Source organism: Myxocyprinus asiaticus, chromosome 20 (genome assembly GCF_019703515.2).
Source record: "Myxocyprinus asiaticus isolate MX2 ecotype Aquarium Trade chromosome 20, UBuf_Myxa_2, whole genome shotgun sequence".
In the NCBI taxonomy this organism is placed as follows: Eukaryota; Metazoa; Chordata; class Actinopteri; order Cypriniformes; family Catostomidae; genus Myxocyprinus; species Myxocyprinus asiaticus.
Window position 1 is genome coordinate 290,001 of NC_059363.1, and position 22,500 is coordinate 312,500.

The 22,500-nt window shown below is 42.1% G+C and overlaps 1 protein-coding gene across 1 annotated transcript in view; it reads right to left on the reverse strand.

Moving 5' to 3' along the window:
- Positions 1-682: 682 nt before the first annotated feature.
- LOC127411533 (TOG array regulator of axonemal microtubules protein 1) overlaps positions 683-22,500 on the reverse strand; it is a 23,153-nt gene continuing 1,335 nt past the window's right edge. Inside the window, exons 2-23 of the mRNA XM_051647192.1 lie at positions 19,729-20,890; positions 15,595-15,655; positions 15,357-15,488; positions 14,245-14,487; positions 12,293-12,486; positions 11,972-12,195; positions 11,780-11,868; positions 11,532-11,693; positions 6,032-6,097; positions 5,780-5,949; positions 5,244-5,382; positions 4,977-5,162; positions 4,736-4,853; positions 4,503-4,608; positions 4,126-4,361; positions 3,765-3,923; positions 3,559-3,685; positions 2,948-3,060; positions 2,695-2,872; positions 2,102-2,321; positions 1,943-2,029; positions 683-1,798 (exon numbers count right to left, since the gene is read on the reverse strand). Coding sequence (XP_051503152.1) covers positions 1,545-1,798; positions 1,943-2,029; positions 2,102-2,321; positions 2,695-2,872; positions 2,948-3,060; positions 3,559-3,685; positions 3,765-3,923; positions 4,126-4,361; positions 4,503-4,608; positions 4,736-4,853; positions 4,977-5,162; positions 5,244-5,382; positions 5,780-5,949; positions 6,032-6,097; positions 11,532-11,693; positions 11,780-11,868; positions 11,972-12,195; positions 12,293-12,486; positions 14,245-14,487; positions 15,357-15,488; positions 15,595-15,655; positions 19,729-20,760 — 4,296 coding nt within the window. The 5' untranslated portion in view covers positions 20,761-20,890 and the 3' untranslated portion in view covers positions 683-1,544. The remainder of the gene's footprint in view (positions 1,799-1,942; positions 2,030-2,101; positions 2,322-2,694; positions 2,873-2,947; positions 3,061-3,558; positions 3,686-3,764; positions 3,924-4,125; positions 4,362-4,502; positions 4,609-4,735; positions 4,854-4,976; positions 5,163-5,243; positions 5,383-5,779; positions 5,950-6,031; positions 6,098-11,531; positions 11,694-11,779; positions 11,869-11,971; positions 12,196-12,292; positions 12,487-14,244; positions 14,488-15,356; positions 15,489-15,594; positions 15,656-19,728; positions 20,891-22,500) is intronic.

The following is a 22,500-nucleotide window of genomic DNA, read 5'->3' on the forward strand; positions in this document are numbered from 1 at the left end:
GAGACTCACAGCATGTGGAGACTCATGCTACTCTCCACGATCCACACACAACTTACCACACGCCCCATTGAGAACGAGAACCACTAATCACGACCACGAGGAGGTTACCCCATGTGACTCTACCCTCCCTAGCAACCGGGCCAATTTGGTTGCTTAGGAGACCTGGCTGGAGTCACTCAGCACACTCTCAATGGGGCGTGTGGTGAGTTGTGTGTGGATTGTGGAGAGTAGCATGAGCCTCCACATGCTGTGAGTCTCCGCGGTGTCATGCACAACGAGTCACGTGATAAGATGCGCGGATTGACGGTCTCAGAAGCGGAGGCAACTGAGACTTGTCCTCCACCACCCGGATTGAGGTGAGTAACCGCGCCACCACGAGGACCTACTAAGTAGTGGGAATTGGGCATTCCAAATTGGGAGAAAAGGGGATAAAAAAATCAAATCATAAAGCTCTTGTCTCATTAACCTATTCATGTATGGAAATATAATACTAAAATATTGCTAAATGTAATACCATTAAATTGTTAGTATTTTTCAGATAATTATTCTCAGCGGGTTTGTAATCACATCATCACATATGAACTATGAAAATACAACAAGTGGAATATTGCGTAGCAGTGTGGAAACAATCCCAACATGAGTGTTTACAGAAATAAGACTTTATTATATAGATAAATCTCTGTTTTATATAATTTAATGTGAAATCTCATAAAGGCTGTTGAAGAATGACTGGCACTAAACAGACAACTACAGCTGGACACGAATTCACCTGTATTCATATTATTATTATTATCATAAAGCTTCACATTCACAAAAATACAACTGCTTCACATCGACAGCTGATAGAGGCATCTTTCTGTACGAAAATACAACCTAGACAAATATTGGTGATTTTTTTCTCTTTTTAAACCACACCAATCAATTTGATCATGCAAATAAAACCAGGAAGGGTCCCACTTAAAACAGGCCATCATCACTTAATTATTAAGTCATTACAGATATGCCAAAATATCCACAAAAGATACAATATATACTGCAACCACATACAGTATACATACTGCTAATACTGTGCTATTATACAGTACAAAAGACTCCTGTAAATCTTGCACAAAGTTTGATAATAACAACACATCTCTTGTTACAGAGCACACGTTACAAAACAAACATCTGTATTATTATTGTGCATTTCAAATGTTTCATTGTGTAGTGCTGCCAATATTTCAAACTCACAATCCGACAGAAAATAAGAGCGACAACAATATAGAGCTCTAGTCACCATGACGATAGTGTTACGATGATCGTGAAAGTGCAAAATAAGCGTTAACTGTCCAACCTGATGCCAACAGATCAAATCTGCATTAAAAACATTTCACCAAGAAACAGTATTTGTTGTGAAGGACTTCCTTCCTTTAATAATAGTGTTAGAATTTGTTTAAAAATGTTCTGTTTTAGAAAAGACACAAAGTCCAGGCACTGGGGGGAATGCAGGAACTCTCTATATTCTGGATATTCCAGTAGAAAGTGTGTGTTTGTGTTCGGTGGTCTCATGCCAGGCTCCTCAGCAGCTCATTCAAGTCGCACTGAATGCTTGCGTTTTGCGACGCGGCGCACTCCACCAGCGTTTGGCCCATGTGCGCGTGTAAAGCTTTGCACAGTTTAGCGGTAGCCGCCTTCAGGTTGCCGGCGCGGCTGTGAGCAGTGCCGCTGTTACTGGAGCGACTGAGCAGATGCCACAAGAGAGGAAGAACCTTCTGCTCCACCAGCTGCGGTCGGCACGGGTGAAGCTCCATCACCAACTCTGAGAGAGAACACACTGAAGTAATACTTGCTACTTGGCAATTAGATTCATTCACACTTCATTGAGTCATACAGTATTTCTTCTTTAAACACTTTTAGTTGCTGTGGTTCATCCTGAATAATCAGACGGGACTCTTGGACTCACCTGCAACTTTCTCAATGAGATCGAGCTTTGCTTTCCCGCTCAGATATTGAGCCTTTGAGCAGAAGGGCTGCAGGAGAAGACTGTTGTCTGAAACATACAGTGAAGTGTGTGAGCGATCTAAACACAGTTAAAGTCGCTTTCAGACACACAAGGACTCACCTATGTTATCGATGAGCGCTTGAACGGCTGCCAGTGCCGCAGTGTAGATGGCGTTATTTTTGGAGTTGAGGTGATTGTCCACTATCGCAGGTATGATGATGTTAAGCACTTGAGTCACGTGATCTTTCAGTAAACTGATGATCTTCTGTAACGCCTCCAGCACTCGCAGGTTCACTTTACTGTTCGATTCCTGCAGACGAGCTTTCAGCGCGTCAAACACCTGCAGAAGATCATGACATCATCAACACTGACTTCAGAAAGACTCTCAATACAGCACATGAATCATCCGAACTGCTTTTAGGAAACCTTTATTTGTCCTTTTTGGAGCTCAACAGCTTTTGGTCACTGAATAATTGAATTGTTTGGAAAAGAGCAGCGTGAACATTCTGCTAAACATCTCCTTTCATGTCAAACAGATTTGGAATGACACAAATGATTAGGGTGAACTATTCCTTTCATGTCCTACAAACACAAGCCACTCATTTGTTTTGTTCAAACAAGTTTTATAAACATTTGAGAATGAGGTCACATGTTCCAGCAGCATCGATTTGAAGTGACCGAGCGTTGACGTTCCTCAGATATGGGTGAGTTACCGGGAACATGCTGCTGATGACCAGAGACGGGTTCTGCTCGCAGTCACACACCAGCTGATCGATGCCCTTCATTCTCTCTCTGAAGTCCTTTGAGTTGAGCAGATCCTTCAGCTGTTTGATGTAGTCGCTTCTGTCTGTGAAACTGTGAACGGCTTTAATCAGCGACTGACCACAATCCCTGCAGAACACATCAGAGTGTCAGGACACAGTTACATGAACGTCAGATGAATAGAGAGTGATGTGTGCGCCCGACCTGTTGGTCACGAGAGGTTCACGAGTGAGGGACGAGGTGCGCATGAGTCCACTGCCCGGGAGAGACCTCCTGCCGCGTGCTGACGGGACGTCCTGAGGAATCTCACCCAAACCCTGAAACACACACGGTGATCCCAGATTAATATTAAACACTGTGAGCAGAATGATGTTCAGAGTTTCGTTTGAGGCACTTAGTAGCATGTAAACTTGATATCAACCAGCAGAACTGTACTGTCTATTCTGCTTTGTTTGATGTTATTGGAATAATCAGAACTTGTTTGTTTGGACAGAGGGGATTTCTGTTCAGACAGTCTACACACATTTTCCACTATTTTTTCTGTGCATTCTGTACAACTGTTCACAGAGGTTAAAAAGTCTATTACTGCTGTATAATCTATTTCAGATAAACGGCATGTAAAAACAAAAAGAACTTTGGTTGGTCACTTTACATGTCCAGTGTACAAGTTCTTGGCCAGAATAAGATGCCATCTGGACCAGACGTTATGCCACAAAATGATTGAGATGAACCCGGAATATTCCTTAAATTAGAAATAACAGATGATGCTCATTCGGCCACATGTACAGCAGCACACAGGCAACAATGTAAAACACCTTGGTGTTGAGAGTGAAGACGGTGTCTCTGATGGTCGGCAGATCTTTAGGAGGGATGAACTTCTCCATCATTTTATCAAAGTCACGGTGAGATGATAAAAACAGAAGCATCCGACGACCAAAGTACCTGAAAGAGACATTGTGATGTCATCAGCGGCTGACAGAAGCACTGGATTAAATGACCTTTGACCTGTGGCATGGCTCACCTGGCCTCTTGTGACGAGTCCTGCGCCAGCTTTGAGATGGCAGGTAGAATGCGTTCGGTGAGATCTTTTGCTCCAGACAGCATGCGAGCGGCTCCTGCCTTCTCCACCAGAGAGCTCAGATGCCGCGCGGTGCACTTACGAACAACTGAGTTCAGGTGACTGATGAGGAAATAAACAACAGAACAGACTGTGAAACATCTATGAGGCTTGTGTTCAGTTCCTCTTCATTAAAAGCTTTTAAAGATCATGAGTGTGTCCAAACTTTAGACTGGCAGTGTAAATGTGAGTTTTGGATTAAAGCTGCAAATATCATCTCACAGTACACAGGAAGTCATGAGGTGTTGTTGGTGTGTCAGCTGACCTCAGTCCTCCGGTGAGCAGTGCGTTCATGCTGCGTGTGAGTGTGCAGTTGTGCACCATACTGTCCAATGCTTTATCTACATCCTGTCTGATGAAGGCGTTGGATTCTCCAGCTTTATACAGCAGAGCTCGAACCAATCCCTCAAGCTCCTGATCCATTCCCTTCTGCAGCACTCCAAACATCTCACCCACCGTCACCACGGCAACACGAGACACTCCAGAACGCAGGTTACGAACCTCAGAGAGAAAACAGACTCTATCACTGAGAGTATATCGTGTGTGCGACGTTAAAGAATGTAAATGATAAGGATCTGATGATCAGACGCCATGAACATGCGATTCTCAATAAACCTGGTCAGGTAACAGGAAGATACTCACCTCCTTAATCAACACGACACACACATCATGAGTTCTGCTTTGAAGAACATCAGGATGATACTGGGCTAAACTCCGCAGGAAGTTCATTCCTTCAATCTTCTTCTCCCTTCATCATCAGAAAACAGACCAGAGAAAAAGAGAACGTTTATCAGCGTTTGGTCCGGACTGTATTTGACTGAAGTGTATTGATGATAAATGATGTGTGTGTGTGTGTGTGTGTGTGTAAGACACACCAGTCATCAGTGTTGATCAGTCTGAAGCTCTGTGTGAGGGCCAGTTCAGGTTTGGAGAAGGGCCGCAGCTCAGTCTGATCCTCAGGGTCTTTTTTAGGTGTCCCGGGAATCAACTCATCTGAGAGACAAACATGGACAGGGTGATTGCTATCATATAACCACACCCTGAATATAATTATACAGCTGCGTCCTGGATGCTGATTGGTCACTACACGTTGAGGGTTGTTACAGAGTCTCTCACCAGAGCTGTGGGATGCAGACACTCGGGTTCGGTTCAGACTAGCAGCTCGTCTCACTCGTGGCGTTGTGTTTCTATGGGGTGGGATGGTCGGAGGGGCGGGCTGATGGGCGGGGCTCAAACTTTTAATTGGATTCTGGGTTCCGGTCGGTCTGGATTCATCTGACAGCGAACCGTTTAATGTCATGTCTGTACATAAATGCAGAACAGAAACCGTGAGCTCTTCAGAGATAACACATTACTAAGTGATCACTAGTGTTGACCTTTCACCTTTCACACAGTCCACATCATCAGTGAGTGTGTGTGTCAGATGCCGTCTCATTGGCTCCTGAGCAGCTGATGTGTCCTGTTGCTCTTGACGACGCTGATGCATCTTATCACAAGCAAACTTAGACAGCTTCACCCGCTCCTGAAACAAACACACACACACACACACACACACACACACACACACACACACTCGGAGAATGTTAAAGGGTGTAATATTATACATTTTATTATATCAATTTTTCAATTGAATATTGGCACAAGCATTCACACACTTTACTCTTATCTTACAGACTTCCTACTTACAACAAGTCATTTTTGCAGTTTATAGTTTTAATTCATGCTATTCTTAGACTGGAGTGGAAGTTTTGAGTTCTGAAACTTACAGAGTGTTTTTACAGAACAATTAAGTATTTTATCTAAAAAAATAAAGGAAATGGTTTGATTGCAAATTTGATTGCTCATGATCTGCAGGAGGTTTTCACAATCATAATAAAGGTTTCTAGCGCTTGTTGTAATGTGAGCGGTTCTGGTGTTACCAGTGTGTCATCTGGTTCAGTGCTGTCATCAGAGTCCATGTGTCCGCCGTTGAACGCGTGACCGTACACTGCTGACGGCGGCTCACGGGGGGTTTTATTGGCTGAGTCGCCCTGTTCAGGAGACGCTGATACACTGGGGCGACTGGGCAGAACGGCGGAACCAAACACTCCTGTAGTGACACAACATGAACACGACACATGAGAGCTGCAGTGTTTTCATTCTAACAGCAGTGACTGAACGAATGAACTGACCTCGTCCGATCACTCCCTCTGACATGTCACGAGTGCTGCACGACTTTGACATGTGCTGCTGAGACCCTAAAGAACAAATAACAATATCATCATGTGACCACAATACCAAACAACATGAGACCCAAATATACTCAAACATTTATTTGATTGACATGCTTAATTAATGTCATTCTGTAGATTCACTTCAATGGAAAAATCTTTCAAAAATTCTGATATTAGGTTAACATGAAATCAAAACTTTCTTAATACATGCTAATAATGATATAGAATGTTAACAATTTCTTTCAGAGGGGGTAGTCCACTACTGACTCATCGCTAAGCCCCGCCTTAACAGTGTTTCTGGCCAATCCTGTCTTAGCAACTGTTGCTGTGCACCATTTGCTATTTTCCAATGACAACCTACGGACACGGAGTAATGTGTGTTTTAGTGATTTTTAGAGGGATTTTATCAAAATAATACAAAACAATTGGTGTGCAGTGTTTTTTAAAAAGTCTTTAAATAAATCTTGAGAAGAGCATACTATGGATTAAACTGTGTCAGTCCTCACTGAACATGAATAACATCATTGAGGACACCTACATTTGCTCCGAGGTCAATTAAAGCTAATAACTGAACATTAATTAATTTACTTATTGATTTGGGGAATATCATCGTCATTACTAGACCCTTTATAAGAGGACTTCAGCCCCACTAAAATATAGAAGCCGGTTTCTGCCATAATTAAATAAAAAATGTGATTCTGTAAGTCTTAATAATGATTGCATTATTAAGTCATTATTATGGCATGCTATCTCATAATACTGAACAGATTTCTCCTAATAATGTTAATATAGGATATTAAAATGAATAAATGTCTGTTTTTCCAGCCTGCTATATTAGTATTTATTTATCACCCCTTATTTTTTTCAGATACAGTTCCTATATATTGTTATTTACACAGGGCAAATATACTATTTATCAAATCTACTTTTATGACGTATCCTATTTTAATGGGGATTTAATTTATTACAGCTGACAGTTACGTGAACAAACGAGGTTTGAACATCAACCGTAATGAGATCAAACTGAAATGCACATCTTTTTAACACTTCTGTGTACAAATTTAAAGGCTGTTTATTGGATCAATACAGGTAAACATCATATTATGCGACTACACATTACTTTACGAGAAGCTTACGACCTATTAGTACTTACTAAGTCCTTAGTGTGAAGCTTACGTCCCAACTTACATGAGACCTTACACACAGCTGGTGCAACCCTTCCCCTGAACGTAATTCACTCCACTAAAGACTGAACAAGCTAAATGTGATATTGATTTTAATATTAGTTAGTGGTATAACTTTAAATATACAGTAGGTGTGAAATGATTGATTTTCTATAATAAACATGTTTTTTTAATTAGTTAATAAATGTAAAATAAAAAAATGTTTTAAACGGTTTCAGTGTCATTTAATAACTTTATAAGTGTGTTTAATATAGAAAATGACAAAATTCTGAATGAATATTAGCTGGCTTAAAAATCTTTAAAAAAAACAAACATTTTATTTAAAAAAACATTATCTGCTAAAGAGTGGAATACATTAAATGTGCACATCTAATAGTGCCACTGGGGGCTGAGCACCCCTGAGATTGAAATCCTAGAATCACCCCTGGATCATAGTAAAGGTGATAGTAAATAAAGCATTCACAGCATCAAAGTAGGTGTGATAGGGGGGTCTGGGTATCTTAGCGAGTATTGACGCTGACTATCACCCCTGGAGTCACGAGTTTGAATCCAGGGCATGCTGAGAGACACCAGCCAGATCTCCTAAGCAACCAAATTGGCCCGGTTGCTAGGGAGGGTAGAGTCACATGTGGTAACCTCCTCGTGGTCACTATAATGTGGTTCTCGCTCTCGGTGAGTTGTGTGTGGATGCTGTGGAGAATAGCGTGAAGCCTCCACATGCACTACGTCTCCATGGTAACGCGCTCAACAAGTCACATGATAAGATGCGCGGATTGATGGTCTCAGACGCGGAGGCAAATGAGATTTGTCCTCCACCACCCGGATTGAGGCGAGTCACTACACCACCACGAGGACTTAGAGCGCATTGGGAATTGGGCATTCCAAATTGGGGAGAAAAATAAATAAATAAAATTGGGTGTGATATGAGACGTTATGAACAGTTCTTTTCACTTATGCTAATGTTATCAGGTGTGTATCAACATCAAATGAAGCTTTTCTCTTTTCAAGTGACTGTAATAATCGTTTGCCTCGATTCTGATTCACAGTCTTCACAGTTTTCAGTCAAATTACTGTGTAATTTAAGCATTACTTTACAAAAAAAGTCAAGATAAATATCACACTCTTCATTCCAGCCAGTGTGAGAGTATTATCAATTCTGTTTATGAAAATATTTTGTCAAAACTGCACTGTTCACAGGAATCTCCCATTGATTTCTATGGGGAGATCTGTAGAGCTTGTCAGAGTGAGCGACCATAACCAAGGGGGCGGAGCTTAGCGAATGGTCCATTCACGATCCACTGCAAACTTACATTTTGTAAGATTATTTAGCAGAGACGGGCCACTCCTATTTAAATGAATGGGAGAAACTGCAACACCCTACTAAGGAGCTCTAAGCGTCCAACGGTCAACGGATGTAGAAAGGAAGTCCCGCCTTCCAGTTAAAAGAGCCAATCGTCTGTCAATCAATCCGAGAGCTTGCATGCGCATTAGCTACACAAGTCGGGAAAATTATGTTTTTTAGTGTAGAGAGGTAAAGAATCACAGTTGATGATTGCAGTATTGTCAGTTTTTATTGCTGATTTGAAATATGTTCTTTGATCGTAATCTTGACCAACCGTTTTAGAGATTTTGGTCTTTCTCCATTCAAGTAGACAGGAGCTGCACTGGCATGACAGGAAATAACCTCCTGAGAGCGTTCCAAAGATACCCGACAGTGGACTGACTTGCTAGAAAGACTTTGGTTCAGCTCTGCTTCTATTCTTGTATGGAACACCCACTTTTCACCATAAAAATCAATTTTAGATAGAGTAAATCAAGACCCACCCTTCGATTTGTTTTGTTTTTACTCAATTAATATCCTGTGCCATTAAAGAAATATTTTGAGCAAGTTAAGCTCAATCGACAGTATTTGTGTCATAATGTTGATTACCACAAAAATTAATTTCGTTCCTCCTTTTCTTTAAAAACGCACAAATCTGTGTTCCAGTGAGACACTTACAATGGAAGTCAATGGGGTCAAGGCTCGAAAGTGAGACTATTTTGGTCGCATATGCTCCCGAAATTTAATCTGTGCAACCTCAAAATATATTTGGGAGCATTTGTGTGAGTGCAAACAATTGTTGTGGTGTGACCTGTTTTCATTTCTCTACAAAACGTTCGCTGTGAGCTGATACAGTGACCGGTCCACCGTTCTATTCAACGTTACATAACCAATTAAACTTCATCTTTACATTCTTAACTTTAATGCAGATTTTAGATTGGTTAATATTAGCCGTCAATCACTCCCTTTCACCGCGCTCCGTTGTCACGTGACAGGGAGCTAACTAGTGCACGAAATGTAAAGAGCTGAAGAGAGAAGATGAAAAGAACACTGAGCGATTTCTTTTGCAAGCCGCCTAAAGTTACAGATAATGTAACTCCTGGAGCTGGTGATGGCGCTCATGTGGTGAATGTGGATCCACCAGCGGAAAACAGGGCTTGCAGTTTTCGGAGAGAGTGGCTGAAAGACTTCGAGTGGCTCTGCTATGAAAATGGCTTAATGCAGTGCGTTCACTGTAAAGCCTGCGGGACAGAGGTTGCCGGTAACAGTGCGTTCGCCACTGAATTCACACATTTTAAGTGCGAGAGCTTGATTAAACACGGGGAGAGCGCCAAGCACAAGAAATGCCGGGACAAGTGTGTGGCAAAGAATTCAGGATCAGGTTTGATTGTTGAAGCTTTTAATCGTCAGGATGCTGCCAGACGTTCCACTCAATTGGCAGAACTGAACATTAAATTTAACACCGCCTACATCATCGCCAAAGAAGAGCTCACATTCACTATATTTAAACCCATGTTGCAGCTCATGAAAATGAACGCTGTTGAGATCAACATGACATACATAAATGACAAGTCATGTGCCAACATCATCAATGTGATAGCAGATAACATCTGTGAGAACACCACAGTTAAAGTATCGGCAGCTCAGTACATCTCATTCATCATTGATGGAGACATCGACCTGTCTGTCAAGGAGTGTGTGGTAGTGTATGTCTGCATCCGGCTTGATGGACACACTAGTGATGGGAAGATCGGATCATTTTACTGACTTGAATCTTTGAGTCTCGTTCAGCAAAATGAACGAATCTTTATTCAAGTCATTTCGTTAATTTCGTTCATTTGAGCAGAATTAAATTAAAATGTTACATTTTCAATAGCCAAATTCCCCCCAACATGTCTACTTACACAAACTTTGATTATAGTCCCAATAAGGAAACATTTATAATGCAACCAAGAACAAATTATGAGAAACAGAAATGATTATTTCACCTCTGGAATCTTCTTGTCCATGTCATTCGTTCTTCTGTCACGTGACAAAAGAACGAACAACGAGGTGAACTAATCATTTCTGTTTCCTGTGTGAGCAATGCATAGTGTATACGGCTGTCACGTGACAAAAGAACGAACCACTCGGACCAAAAGAGTTGAAAGGTGAAATAATCATTTCTGTTTCCTTCGAATGAAGGTTGCACAATGCACATGCGCGGCCAACACAAAATGAACAAATCGCTCTCTGAGACTACTCATTCTTCTGAGTCATATAAAAGATTCGTTCAAAATGAATGAATCGTTCATGAACGACCCATCACTACCACAAACATCCTCGTCGGACATGTTGAAGTGGAACACGCCAATGTTTTTTTAAATACATAGCCTATTTAGTATTATATAAATTGTAGATGTGGTGCTCTTAAATTTTTGCTGGTGCTCCTAACTTTTTGATGTTAGGAGCACCAGTGCTACCAAGTAAAAAAGTTAATTTCGAGCCCTGAATGGGGTCAATTTTTGGAGGTTTAAAGGCAGAAATGTGAAGCTTATAATTTTATAAAAGCACTTACATTAATTCTTCTGTTAAACTCATGTATTATTTGAGCTGTAAAGTTGTTTACATCAATGTTTTAAATATTAAATTATGAAATGTTAGCTCTAAGATGACAGCAACAAAGTTTAAGGCTGCTCTGATGGTGCATTTAATTTACACAGAACTGAAGCAGCATCAGAAGGCCTTTAATATCAGGGGCTGAGGTGGGTCAGAGCAGGCTGAATTAAGTCTGGCTTTTATGTGTCATTGCGTCTTTACACAGAAGTTTGAGCAGGCACAGATCAGGCTTAAGTTGGCTGTGTAAATGCAGCACTGATGTCACAGCACTCATTCTAAACTTTGAAAAAGACTGTTTGGTCAAATTGATGACAGAACGTGGAGTGTTTTGAGAACAGCAAACTGCAGCACTCACCTTTAGCAGGTCTGATCGCGCGGAGCGGCTCGCGGCCGGCCGGTCTGATCTGAGGTGACGATGTCATCTCTCTGTGTCTCTCCTCATCCTGATCGAACGGTCTATTTGTGTAAACGAGTCTCTGACCCACCACACTCACACATTTATCCTGCTGTGGGACACCTGTCGTACAGCACACACACAACACTTCAGCGGTGTAGTAATACATCAGGTATGAAGTTATGCTCATATGTGATTCTTGCTTGCACCTGAAGCACTGGGGTCGACTGCAGATGGTGTCGTGTGTCTTCCTGACGTAACTCGTGCCATATGAGTATTTGCAGCAGAGTTCTCAGGGCTAGAGTGGTGAATGAAACCACACATGAGAATTCAAGCCCTGTACGGCATCAGTTAGTCCACACTGATCTGAACAGCACACACTGATGTGAGTGGACACACACCTGTTCTTGTTGTGGTTGGGTGTCGGAGGCGAGTACAGACTGCTCAGACCGCTCTCACTCAGAGGACTGGTGATGGACGGAGACGTTTGATCAGGAGAATCTGGAACCAGTTCGAGCTTCACTGCAGAATCTGGACTGTCTGGATCCGGTTCAGACCCGCTCACACTGACTTTAGCCCGCTTCTTAGCTGCGCTGTTCCGCAGCGAGCGCAATGAGTTCAACATCTGAAACACAAACACAGAGATGACATCATCCACATCACACACAGCAGAATTCTGGTGAGACAGCCGGTGTTTGGAGAGAGAGACAGGTGAGTCTCACCTCCTCCCTGTCGAGTGGTTCGTCCTCCGTGTGAGACAGTTCCAGCTGCAGGTGTCTGTCTGGGTGCCTGTGGGAGTCAGGAGGTCGTGGCGAGACGGGTGCCGCTGTGTCTCTGCTCTGATGGACAGATGAAGACTGACTCACCCGTGAGGAACGAGGAGGAAGAGGAGATCGTTTACTGGAGCTCACATCACCTGAGATGTCGACATCAGACCAGACATGATAAAGAAATAAAAACAATGGTTTGATTAAGACTATAAACAACTTATTGAAACCACAAATGCTTCATTAAAGTCCCAGAGCGGTTTTTCTGGTGTTGGTGTATTTCATGTACAGAGTTGGGTAAGGACATATTGATTAGTTTTTTTGAAGAGCTAATAGTCTTTCATTTACACCACAGCCATGATTAATATGAAGAGGCAGGTGGTATCAGGTGGAGGGGCATTCTCCTTATAGAAAGCATCTGATTGGATACAAATCTGAGTAGTGCAATAGGAGTCATTTTTGTTTCCTTTTCCTGGAAGAGAAAGACTGTATTTTAAATATGATTAATGTTTGTCAATGTTTGGAAGTACACCAGCATATAGATGACCTCAATGTTACACACACATGGACTTCATGCCACAAAACAATAAAGCATAATTTAAATTAAAGCTGCAAGCAGCGATGAATGGGCCCTTGCACCCAAGTGCATGTTGGGGCTGCTGTGCCAGGGGAATGTCACTCCAATTTTTTTAGCATTTTTTAGCACTTAAATGTTGTTAAGAGTGTATCACAGTGTAAAACAGGTAATTTCCTGTTGCCAGTAGGTGGCGCTATGACTATAACTGAATATTGGCATATGGAAGTGTTCAAGCTGGGACTCTTATAAAACATGTATAGTCTGGAGCAGATTGGACATTTTATGTTTGAGTTATAACAACAACTTCCTGTTTCATGGCGAAACATCAAATTTTGTCAGGCCGCCACGGACACGCCGTTCAAAGAAAACTCAAAAGCTTTGCAATTTAGCATCACCAAGGCCTTTAGATTAGACTGCCCGAATATGATGTTGATCTGATTTAATCTCTGGGAGGAGTTCGTTAAAGTACAAGGCCTGGAAATGGCAAAAACTGAGCAAAAATTGAAGAGAAAAATCACAATGGCTGACTTCCTGTTGGGTTTAGGATATGGCTAATGTTACATATGCCTACCGATTTTCTTACGTGTAGGTGAAACGTGGCGTGAGGGCTGCTTCGTTGAAATTTTGTAGGTGGTGCTATTGAGCCATTTTGCCACAATTAATTCTAAAATCAGTATCAGATGTAAATTTTCCCCACTTTTGAGATGTGTGCAAAGTTTCATGAGTTTTCAAGCATGTTTAGGCTTCAAAAATGTGACTCGTTTCATATCGAACTTTGTCAGGCCGCCACGGACACGCACTTCAATGAAAACTCGCCGTGCAGTGAAAACTCAAAATCTTCGCAATTTAGCATCGCTAAGGCCTTTAGATTAGAATAACCAAATATGAAGTAGATCTGATGAAATCTCTAGGAGGAGTTAAAATACAAGGCCTGGAAATGGCAACAACTAAGCAAAAATTTAAGAGAAAAATCAAAATGGCTGACTTCCTGTTGAGTTTAGGGCATGGGTCCAAGAGACATTTTTGTAGGTATTGGCATGTTACAGATGTGTACCGATTTTCGTAAGTGTAGGTGAAATGTTGCATAAAGCGCACATCGTTGAAAGTTTGTAGGTGGCGCTATCGAGCCATTTTGCCACACCTAATTCTGAAACTCATATCAGATGTAAATTTTCGCCACTTCTGATGCGTGTGCAAAGTTTCATGAGTTTTCGAGTATGTTTAGGCCCTCAAAAATGTGATTCGTTTGGAAAAAAAGGCTCACACCATCGGTGCTCGGGCCCTAATAAATCTCACAGATAAAGCTCATCTACAGAGATTAAATGCATACCAACAACGTCTCTCTTGCGATGAGGACTGATGTCACGCTTGTTTGGCCAGGTGTTGGACATAGACAGCGACGAGTCCGTGTGATTTCTGCGAGGTAATGTCGTGGTCAGCAGACTACCTGTCAGAGGGGTCAAAGGGTACGAGGGCAGCAGGAAACACCCCGGGGGAGTGGAGTTTGAGGGAAGAGAGAACGTTCGCTCCACACTGGGGTTACACGACACCAAACGACTCGACTTGGGCAAACCTGCAGAACAAAATACAACATCAGAAATCACTGACACACCTTCAGAACAGACACAAAGACAGAATGATACAATATCACACTTTAATCATAACTCGTCACAGCAAAGAAACTTTCATTACATTAAAGGAGTAGTTCACCCAGAATTATAATTCTCTCATCATTATGACAACTCGTATGACTTTCTTTCTTCTGCGGAACACAAATGAAGATGTTTTGATGGAGATATGAGGTGTTATTGTTCATACAATGCAAGTCAATGGGGTTGAAAATGTTCAAATTCTATTAAGGCATCTGAAATTGAATCTATACGACTCCAGTGGTTTAATCCATGTCTTCTGAAGTGATACGATCGGTTTTGGGTGAGAAACAGACCAAAATGTAACTCCTTTTTTCACCATAAATCGTGACAACGGCAGTCTCCTTGGCGATTATGATTTCACACCGATTACACTTCCAAGCGCTATCTAGTGCTCCGTGCATGCGTCAAGCGTGAGTGTAATCGAGCTTCAAATAATGATCACGTCAAAGAGACAGCGCAAGATTTATAGTGAAAAAGGAGTTACATTTTTGTCAGTTTCTCACCCAAAACCAATCGTATGGCTTCAGAAGACATGGATTAAGCTACTTTATGATACCTTTTTGGAACTTGAAAGTGTTGGACCCCATTGACTTACACTGTATGGACAAAACATATATTATATATTATGGATAAAATCACATATTATTGCTTCAATAAAATAAAGACATTGTACAGATAAATATCCCATGAAAAAAATGAGCATGTTGTTCAAGAAACAAACACCTGATCGGTTACAGTTCAGCGTGATGTTACATCAGTTCACACATGACACGTGAATAAATGATGTCACCTTTCTCAGACTCTGCGTGATTGGCTGTTTTGAAAATGTCTGGATCCAAATCTAAACTTCCACTGCGGCGCTGGCGACCTGAAGAGCGCCGTGATCTGCCAGGAGACTGAAGCTGCAGATGTTCTGAAGAACCTGAGCGGATCAGAGGACAGTCAGAGGATCCGTGTCCAACTCGCCATCCATCAGCACCACAGAGAGACGACCAAACATGGAAAGTAACATGAATCAAAGTTCTTACTGTGTTTAGCAGCAGTGTCCTGACTCGTTCTAACTGATGTTGACAGATCTTCACTGCACACCTGCACACATAAACACAAAAGTGACCATCATCACTCTGAGATCTCACACACTCAAACAGATTGTCATTTACTCTTCAAAATGTTTATTCTTGCAGGTCAGAGATCAGCCGTTTATGGCAGAGAGGTGATTAAAATTGATGTTGATTATTATAACAGAAACAGTGCTGGAAAAGACCAATATCTCCAACTCTCTGTGACTTCATATGTAGGATGTGACTCAGATGTTCATGCCCAGTGTTGACTGTAAAATCAAACGTTCACTCATCGGGCTTCAGAACGTTCGGAGTAAATCAGTCATAAAGACATTCTTCCGTAAACGGCCCATTGAATTTAATGTTTCATTTTACATCTGAATGCTTTTACCATAGATTTACTCTGCTTGTGTTTGAATGAATATTGCCTGTCTGCTGTTCAAATGTCTCTCTCTCGCTCTCTGGGTGCAGTTTAGGTTGCTCAACCCACTAATGAGTTAATTGATGTGGTTTAATTAGTGAAGACAGGTGCAAGAGGTTACTGAGAGACTTTAAAAACCCTCCGTTTGTGGCTCTCGACTGGAAGAGGAGTGTGAGAATGATTTGTGAAGACATGAGAGCAGTTATGAAAGAATGAGTGATTACTAAGCGAGTCAAAGGTTTGGGGGATTTTTCTTTTCATTCAAGACACAGCAGGAGAAAGACTCTTCTCTTTGTTCACGTGGGTGTCGTTTATTTTATTCGGTGTGTCAGTGTGTGAATCAGAGCTGTGTCGATATTCAAGTCAATGGACTCTTTTCATATTTTCGGATTTGGAACGGGAAGTAAACTATAGCAGGGTTAACCTCTATAGCGGTGAATGGGACACCACAGTAAATATGATTTTTGCATTCCCGTTTGCTCCAACATCACAAGAAATACTCTAAAATAGAGAGATGGATTATGACAGTCAGAAGAGAGAAAGATACCAAATTTACAGTCACTCCTTCTGAAGCTGTATAAGAATCACAGCAGTGCTGACTGGTTTTGTATATTAATGCCAGAGTAATAAAACACAAATAATAATACGCTTACACTAAACTTTAGTTTTACGCTGCTAAATCAGGCAGAAACATGTCATTACAGTCTTTACAATTGGTGTTCTTGATGACTTACACATTTCACTTCAGTCCTTCAACACACACTCTACCAGAGGTGCTGGCACTGCACTATTCTATACCTGTATGTGTGACACTTCCTGTCCCCCTGTATGAGCCTGTGAGGGTGTAACATCAGTTCAGCTCATCTTCATCATCACAGGAGATCACCACAAAGAGTTGCTTTAGGTTTTACATTAAAAATTAAAGATTAAAGTGCTCAACTTCACTGAAAAAAAAAAACACTATGTGCAAACTTAAGTTGTATTGCAAATGGAGTTAATATTATAACAGTTAATGGAGAATATACTGTATGATGTGCACTAACAGTCTGAATCCAGGACACAGGGTTTAAAGAGTCTCCCATCACTGTTCCTGGGCTGGGTAAGGATACAGATTTCCTGATTCAATTCTGATTCACAAGCTTTCCATTTGATATCGATTCACATGGGTATATTTCTGTTACAATGTCCATTTTGCTTGCATATGAAAGAAATTCTCCCTTCTAACCTTCTAGGTACAACTCAAAAACATGAATTTTACGTGATATTTTATCATCAGTTTTTCATCATATTGGTCACATTTCAGCTTTTGAAAAAAGTCAAAATTCAGTCTATTTCATCAATACCTTGAAATTGCATATATTACATAGCATATGTATTTTGTTACATGTTTTGGACTATTTACAAGTATTTACATTTTGATATGTAGAACAAGAGTAAAAACGGTACTGTCTCCTTGGTTTCTTTGGCACATCCATGTGTAACGGGAGCCAGCTGGTACATGCTGTGCGGTATGTGTAAACCTCACTCTCCTGGCCTCAAGAGGTGCACTAGCGACCGACACTAGAGGCTGTAGCCTTTAGCCTCCTCGTTAGCGCCCGCCTCCCATGCCGGAGACCCCGGTTTGAATCCCGCTAGGAGCGGGTAGAACAGGAGCGTCACAATGGTGCCGTGACCCGGATGGGGGTGAGTGTAACGGTGGCCAGCTGATAGATAGCTGTGCAATGTGTATAAACCTCACTCTCCTGACCTCAAGAGGTGCACTTGCGACTGACACTAGAGGCTGTGGCCTTTAGCCTCCTCGTTAGCTCCCGCCTCCCATGCCGGAGACCCCGGTTTGAATCCCGCTAGGAGCTGGTCGAGCAGGACTGATTACACATGCATGATATGAGTTTCTATTATTGTTGTATTTGATCACCAGCTGGTTGTAAAGAACAGAAAGGATATTAAAAGAGACATAATTCAATGACAAATGGATTTGTGAATTTCGTCTTTGGACACACATTACAAAAAATGAGTCAAATCCAGTGAAAGGATCTCACTGCTGAACTTCTTCACCACTACAGGTGATATCTCAACATTTACCAGCCAGTGGAGAATCACAGACATTTTTAGTCATGTAGCGCAAAATTTGGTCACATATGCGAGTGATTTACTCTCATTGTAGAGGGTTGCGCATAGAGTAAAAAATCGATCTTGCAATTTAAAGCTGATGTATGCAATTTCTGAATATGCCCCTCATATGTAGCTGTTCAAACAGCCCGATAGTCCCACCCTCAACTCGCACCACTGGTCGAATAATGTTGGGGGGTGGAGTCTAAGCGGGCCGCTCAGAACAAACAGATGAATTTTTATAGCGCCACAGAAACACAGTGTTTACAGTTTTTGACAAAATAAACCAATGAATGGCTTACTTAGGGTCCGTTTACACGACAACGATGTACTAAAAATGGAAACGTTTTTCCTTTGCGTTTTTGAAAAGTTTCGCGTTCACACGGATCCGCAAAAATGACTAAACACACTGTATTATGCATGCCAGGCCAGTAGCTGGCGATGTCACTTTGTAAACAAACACTACGCGCCTGCACACATAAGCATTATTCCACAGAGCGGTGAATACAAACAATGAAGATGGCAAAAGCATTGAACAATTTTGTCTGGATGGACGATGAGGTTGCTTTATTACTACAAGTCTTGAGCAGCACAAACACAGTCCTGTAGTCCACCATTGTAGTTTTGAATGTCTCGCGCGTTGTTTTGAAGTACTCGCGTGCATGCCTATAGACTGAACATGTAATACGCGTGCGCATGACGTCATCGTTTTCACATTTTTTTTTTTTTGTATGTTTACATGGAGACGATAACGGCATCGTTTTCAAAAACTTGCACTTTGAAACCCGTTTTCAAAAGTTTGCATTTTCAGGCCCCAAAACGCCATTGTTGTGTAAACGAACAGCCAAAACACATAAAAAGTTTTCCATTTTCAGCTGAAAATGTTGTCGTGTAAACGGCCCCTTATATTTGTTTCTACATATTAAGCTGGGATAGGAGAAAGTATTTTAACACTGAAAAAGTTACAATGCGCTCTAAGTCCTCGTGGTGGCGTAGTGACTCGCCTCAATCCGGGTGGCGGAGGACGAATCTCAGTTTCCTCCACGTCTGATACCGTCAATCCGTGCATCTTATCACGTGGCTTGTTGAGCGCGTGTGGAGGCTTCACGCTATTCTCCGCGGCATCCACGCACAACTCATCACGCACCCCACCGAGAGCAAGAACCACATTATAGTGACCACGAGGAGGTTACCCCATGTGACTCTACCCTCCCTAGCAACCGGGCCAATTTGGTTGCTTAGGAGACCTGGCTGGAGTCACTCAACACACCCTGGGATTCGAACTAGCGAACTCCAGGGGTGGTAGCCAGCGTCTTTTACCACTGAGCTACCCAGGCTCCCCTGCAAATGTCACAATGTTAAAAAATCCTAACTGTCCTCCAAAATAGCACAAATATAATTTTTCTTTCTATTTGATTTTAGGGTTGTAAAACGACCTGGACAAGTTCTTGACATATTTCACGAGATAAACCCCAACACACAGGCCTGTTGATATGAAACAATCCTCCAAATGAGCTCGTAGATCTCAGGTGTGTTCTGCAACACATAAACATACTAATGTCACCACTCACCTGATCAGGTGACTTCCCGTTAGCTGAGCTGCTGGTCTGACGCTCCACAGAGGAAGTGAGGGCCGATTTCTCCCAGGGCAGTTTATTTTTCCCTTTCCCTGCGCTCACGATTCTCCTCTGAGAAGGAACATTATCCGTGAGGGATCCCAGACTTCCGTAACCGCACATCTGATCCGATTCTCTGCTCATCTGGAGACCGTGTGAACTATGAACTCTACCTCCATTCAGAACCCAGTCTAGATCCGCTCCGGAGCCGAACTGAGGTAACCGTCTCTGACCGGGTTTAGGAATAACAAGGGCGTATTCCACCATCCCGTCAGCGGACAGCCTCGGGAGGATGTGTCGCGCTCTCCGCGCCTGTACGGCGGCCATGAGCCCTTCAGCATCTCCTGTGAGCTCCACTCTGTCGATGGCCTTCATGAGGGGCTGTTTCTTCCCCGTGTCCAGACAATAATCGAACACGGCAAACAGCTCGAGAGCTGCGTGTCGCACCTTCTTCTTACTGTCGGCGAGGCAAGGAGCCACTTCAAAACACAGACCGCCGATGTTGAAGTCCTTGCGGGGGTGTGTGAGCATCGCTGCGGTGATGATGTTCAGAACGTCTTCTCGAACCCTGGAGTTTTTGTGCCTGAGCTGACCAATCACGAGATCCAACACTCTCTGAGGCCCCACAATCCTCGTGAGCTGCCTGAAAACATTCATGTATTCATGTCGGGTGACGTTACGTGAATCACCCAGAGTTTTCAGAGTCACAGAAATTATCTCCTTGTAATATCTGTCCACGTTGTAGTCAAGTTTCTCGATCAGCAGGTTTATAACCTGTAAAGTGCCGTACAAAACTTTGAAGTTGTTATCATCCAGAAGTTTCCGTAGGAACTGGATGAATTCCACAATACTGCTTGAGGACACCTGGTTCGGGTCCAGCTCCAGGAGGATGTTCTTCAGCTCCTCTACCCCATTGGTGCGGTTCTGATAGTTCTGGTGGTCCAGGAGCTGTTCGTGTAACTCCTGAGGTATTAATCCATAAATCATCACGGATTATGCTGCTTGGAGTCCGGTCAGAGCGACGGTACTGATGTATGGAGATGTGTCATGTTGATGAGGGATGTGAAGTCATCACATGATCGGATTGTGATGTACATGTGTGACAGCAGCTACAGACCTGCAGAAGAAGATTCACAGAGACACAGAGAACATCAGATCTGTGCTGGATAACTGTTTTGAAATGAGCATGTATAACCTAACCTAACCCTACATCAGAATATACTGTGTATGCATCCTGTTTTATATGTATACTTTTTCTAATTTCCTGTATTTATTTGTTATATATGTAGTACACTCTGTACTTGTGGGATCAGCTAGACTGTAAGGTGCGTGAGAAGTGCCCGACAAGACAGACACATCTATGGCAAGTGCTACAGGAAGTGTGGGGTGAAATGTCACCTGAGTATCTGGACAAACTGACAGCTAGAATGATCAAGGATCTGCAAAGCTGTCATTGCTGCACATGGAGGAGTTTTTGATGAGAACTCTATGAAGGAGTTTTTATTTTCAAATTGTAATAGTAATTTTTCAGGTTATTAATGATCTGACTATACATTGTGATCAGTTGAATGACACTTTGGTGAATAAAAGTACCAATTTCTTTCCATAAGAGCAAAATCTGTACATTATTCCAAATTTTGGCCGCCAGTGTATCTCAAAAAATGTATGTAAAGAAGGGAACTTAAATTAAGTGAGTTGACTCAACTAAAAAAAGTGCCTTGTTAGCTTTACTTAATCCATTTGCGTTGGGACAACATGAATTTTTTTTTTTTTTGGTTTGGTTAACTGAAACTAGGCAGGTAATTTCTAGTTCCCAGCATGCTTTAAATGGGACTCGACAGGGAGAGTAAATGTTAAAATTAAGTGTTATTTTATGTGTTTTTGTGCAAGACAAATATAAATGGGGAGACCTGTTAGTGTTTAAGGTTTGGTTATGTTGAGATTTAGAAGAATTTGAGTTATGTTGCAGTTTTGGGGGTTACCATCATGGTGAAGAGTGTAGCTTGAGCCTAGGACCAAAACCTGGAGTCGCAAGTTTGAATCCAGGTCGTTCTGAGTGACTCCAGCCAGGTCTCCTAAGCAACCAAATTGGCCCAGTTGCTAGGGAGGGTAGATTCACATGGGGTAACCTCCTCGTGGTCGCTATAATGTGGTTCTCGCTCTCAGTGGGGCGTGTGGTGAGTTGTGCGTGGATGCCGCAGAGAATAGCGTGAAGCCTCCACACGCGCTACGTTTCCACGGTAACGCGCTCAACAAGCCACGTGATAAGATGCGTGGATTGACGGTCTCAGACGTGGAGGCAACTGAGATTCATCCTCCGCCACCCGGATTGAGGCGAGTCACTACGCCACCACGAGGACTTAAGAGCGCATTGGGAATTGGGCATTCCAAATTAGGGAGAAAAGGGGAGAACAATCCAAAAATATAATATCACATATTGCTTTATCCACTGAGCGACTGCAGTGCTAACCATAACAAAGTGACCAAGTTGCACTCAGTAGTGTGTTCCACCAGCATGTGTTAAGCATGCTAACATTTGCTGTCACTAGCTAACATATAACTAAAAAGGGTTTCATTTGAGTTATTTTGACATGTAAAATGTTGTTGTGTTTACTTGATTCAGTTAGGTTCCCTCTACTTGAAGTATTCAAGTTGAAATATATTTTATTTATTTAATTTAAATACAATACATGGTAATTTTAACCTTGTGTGACCTGGGTCCTTCTG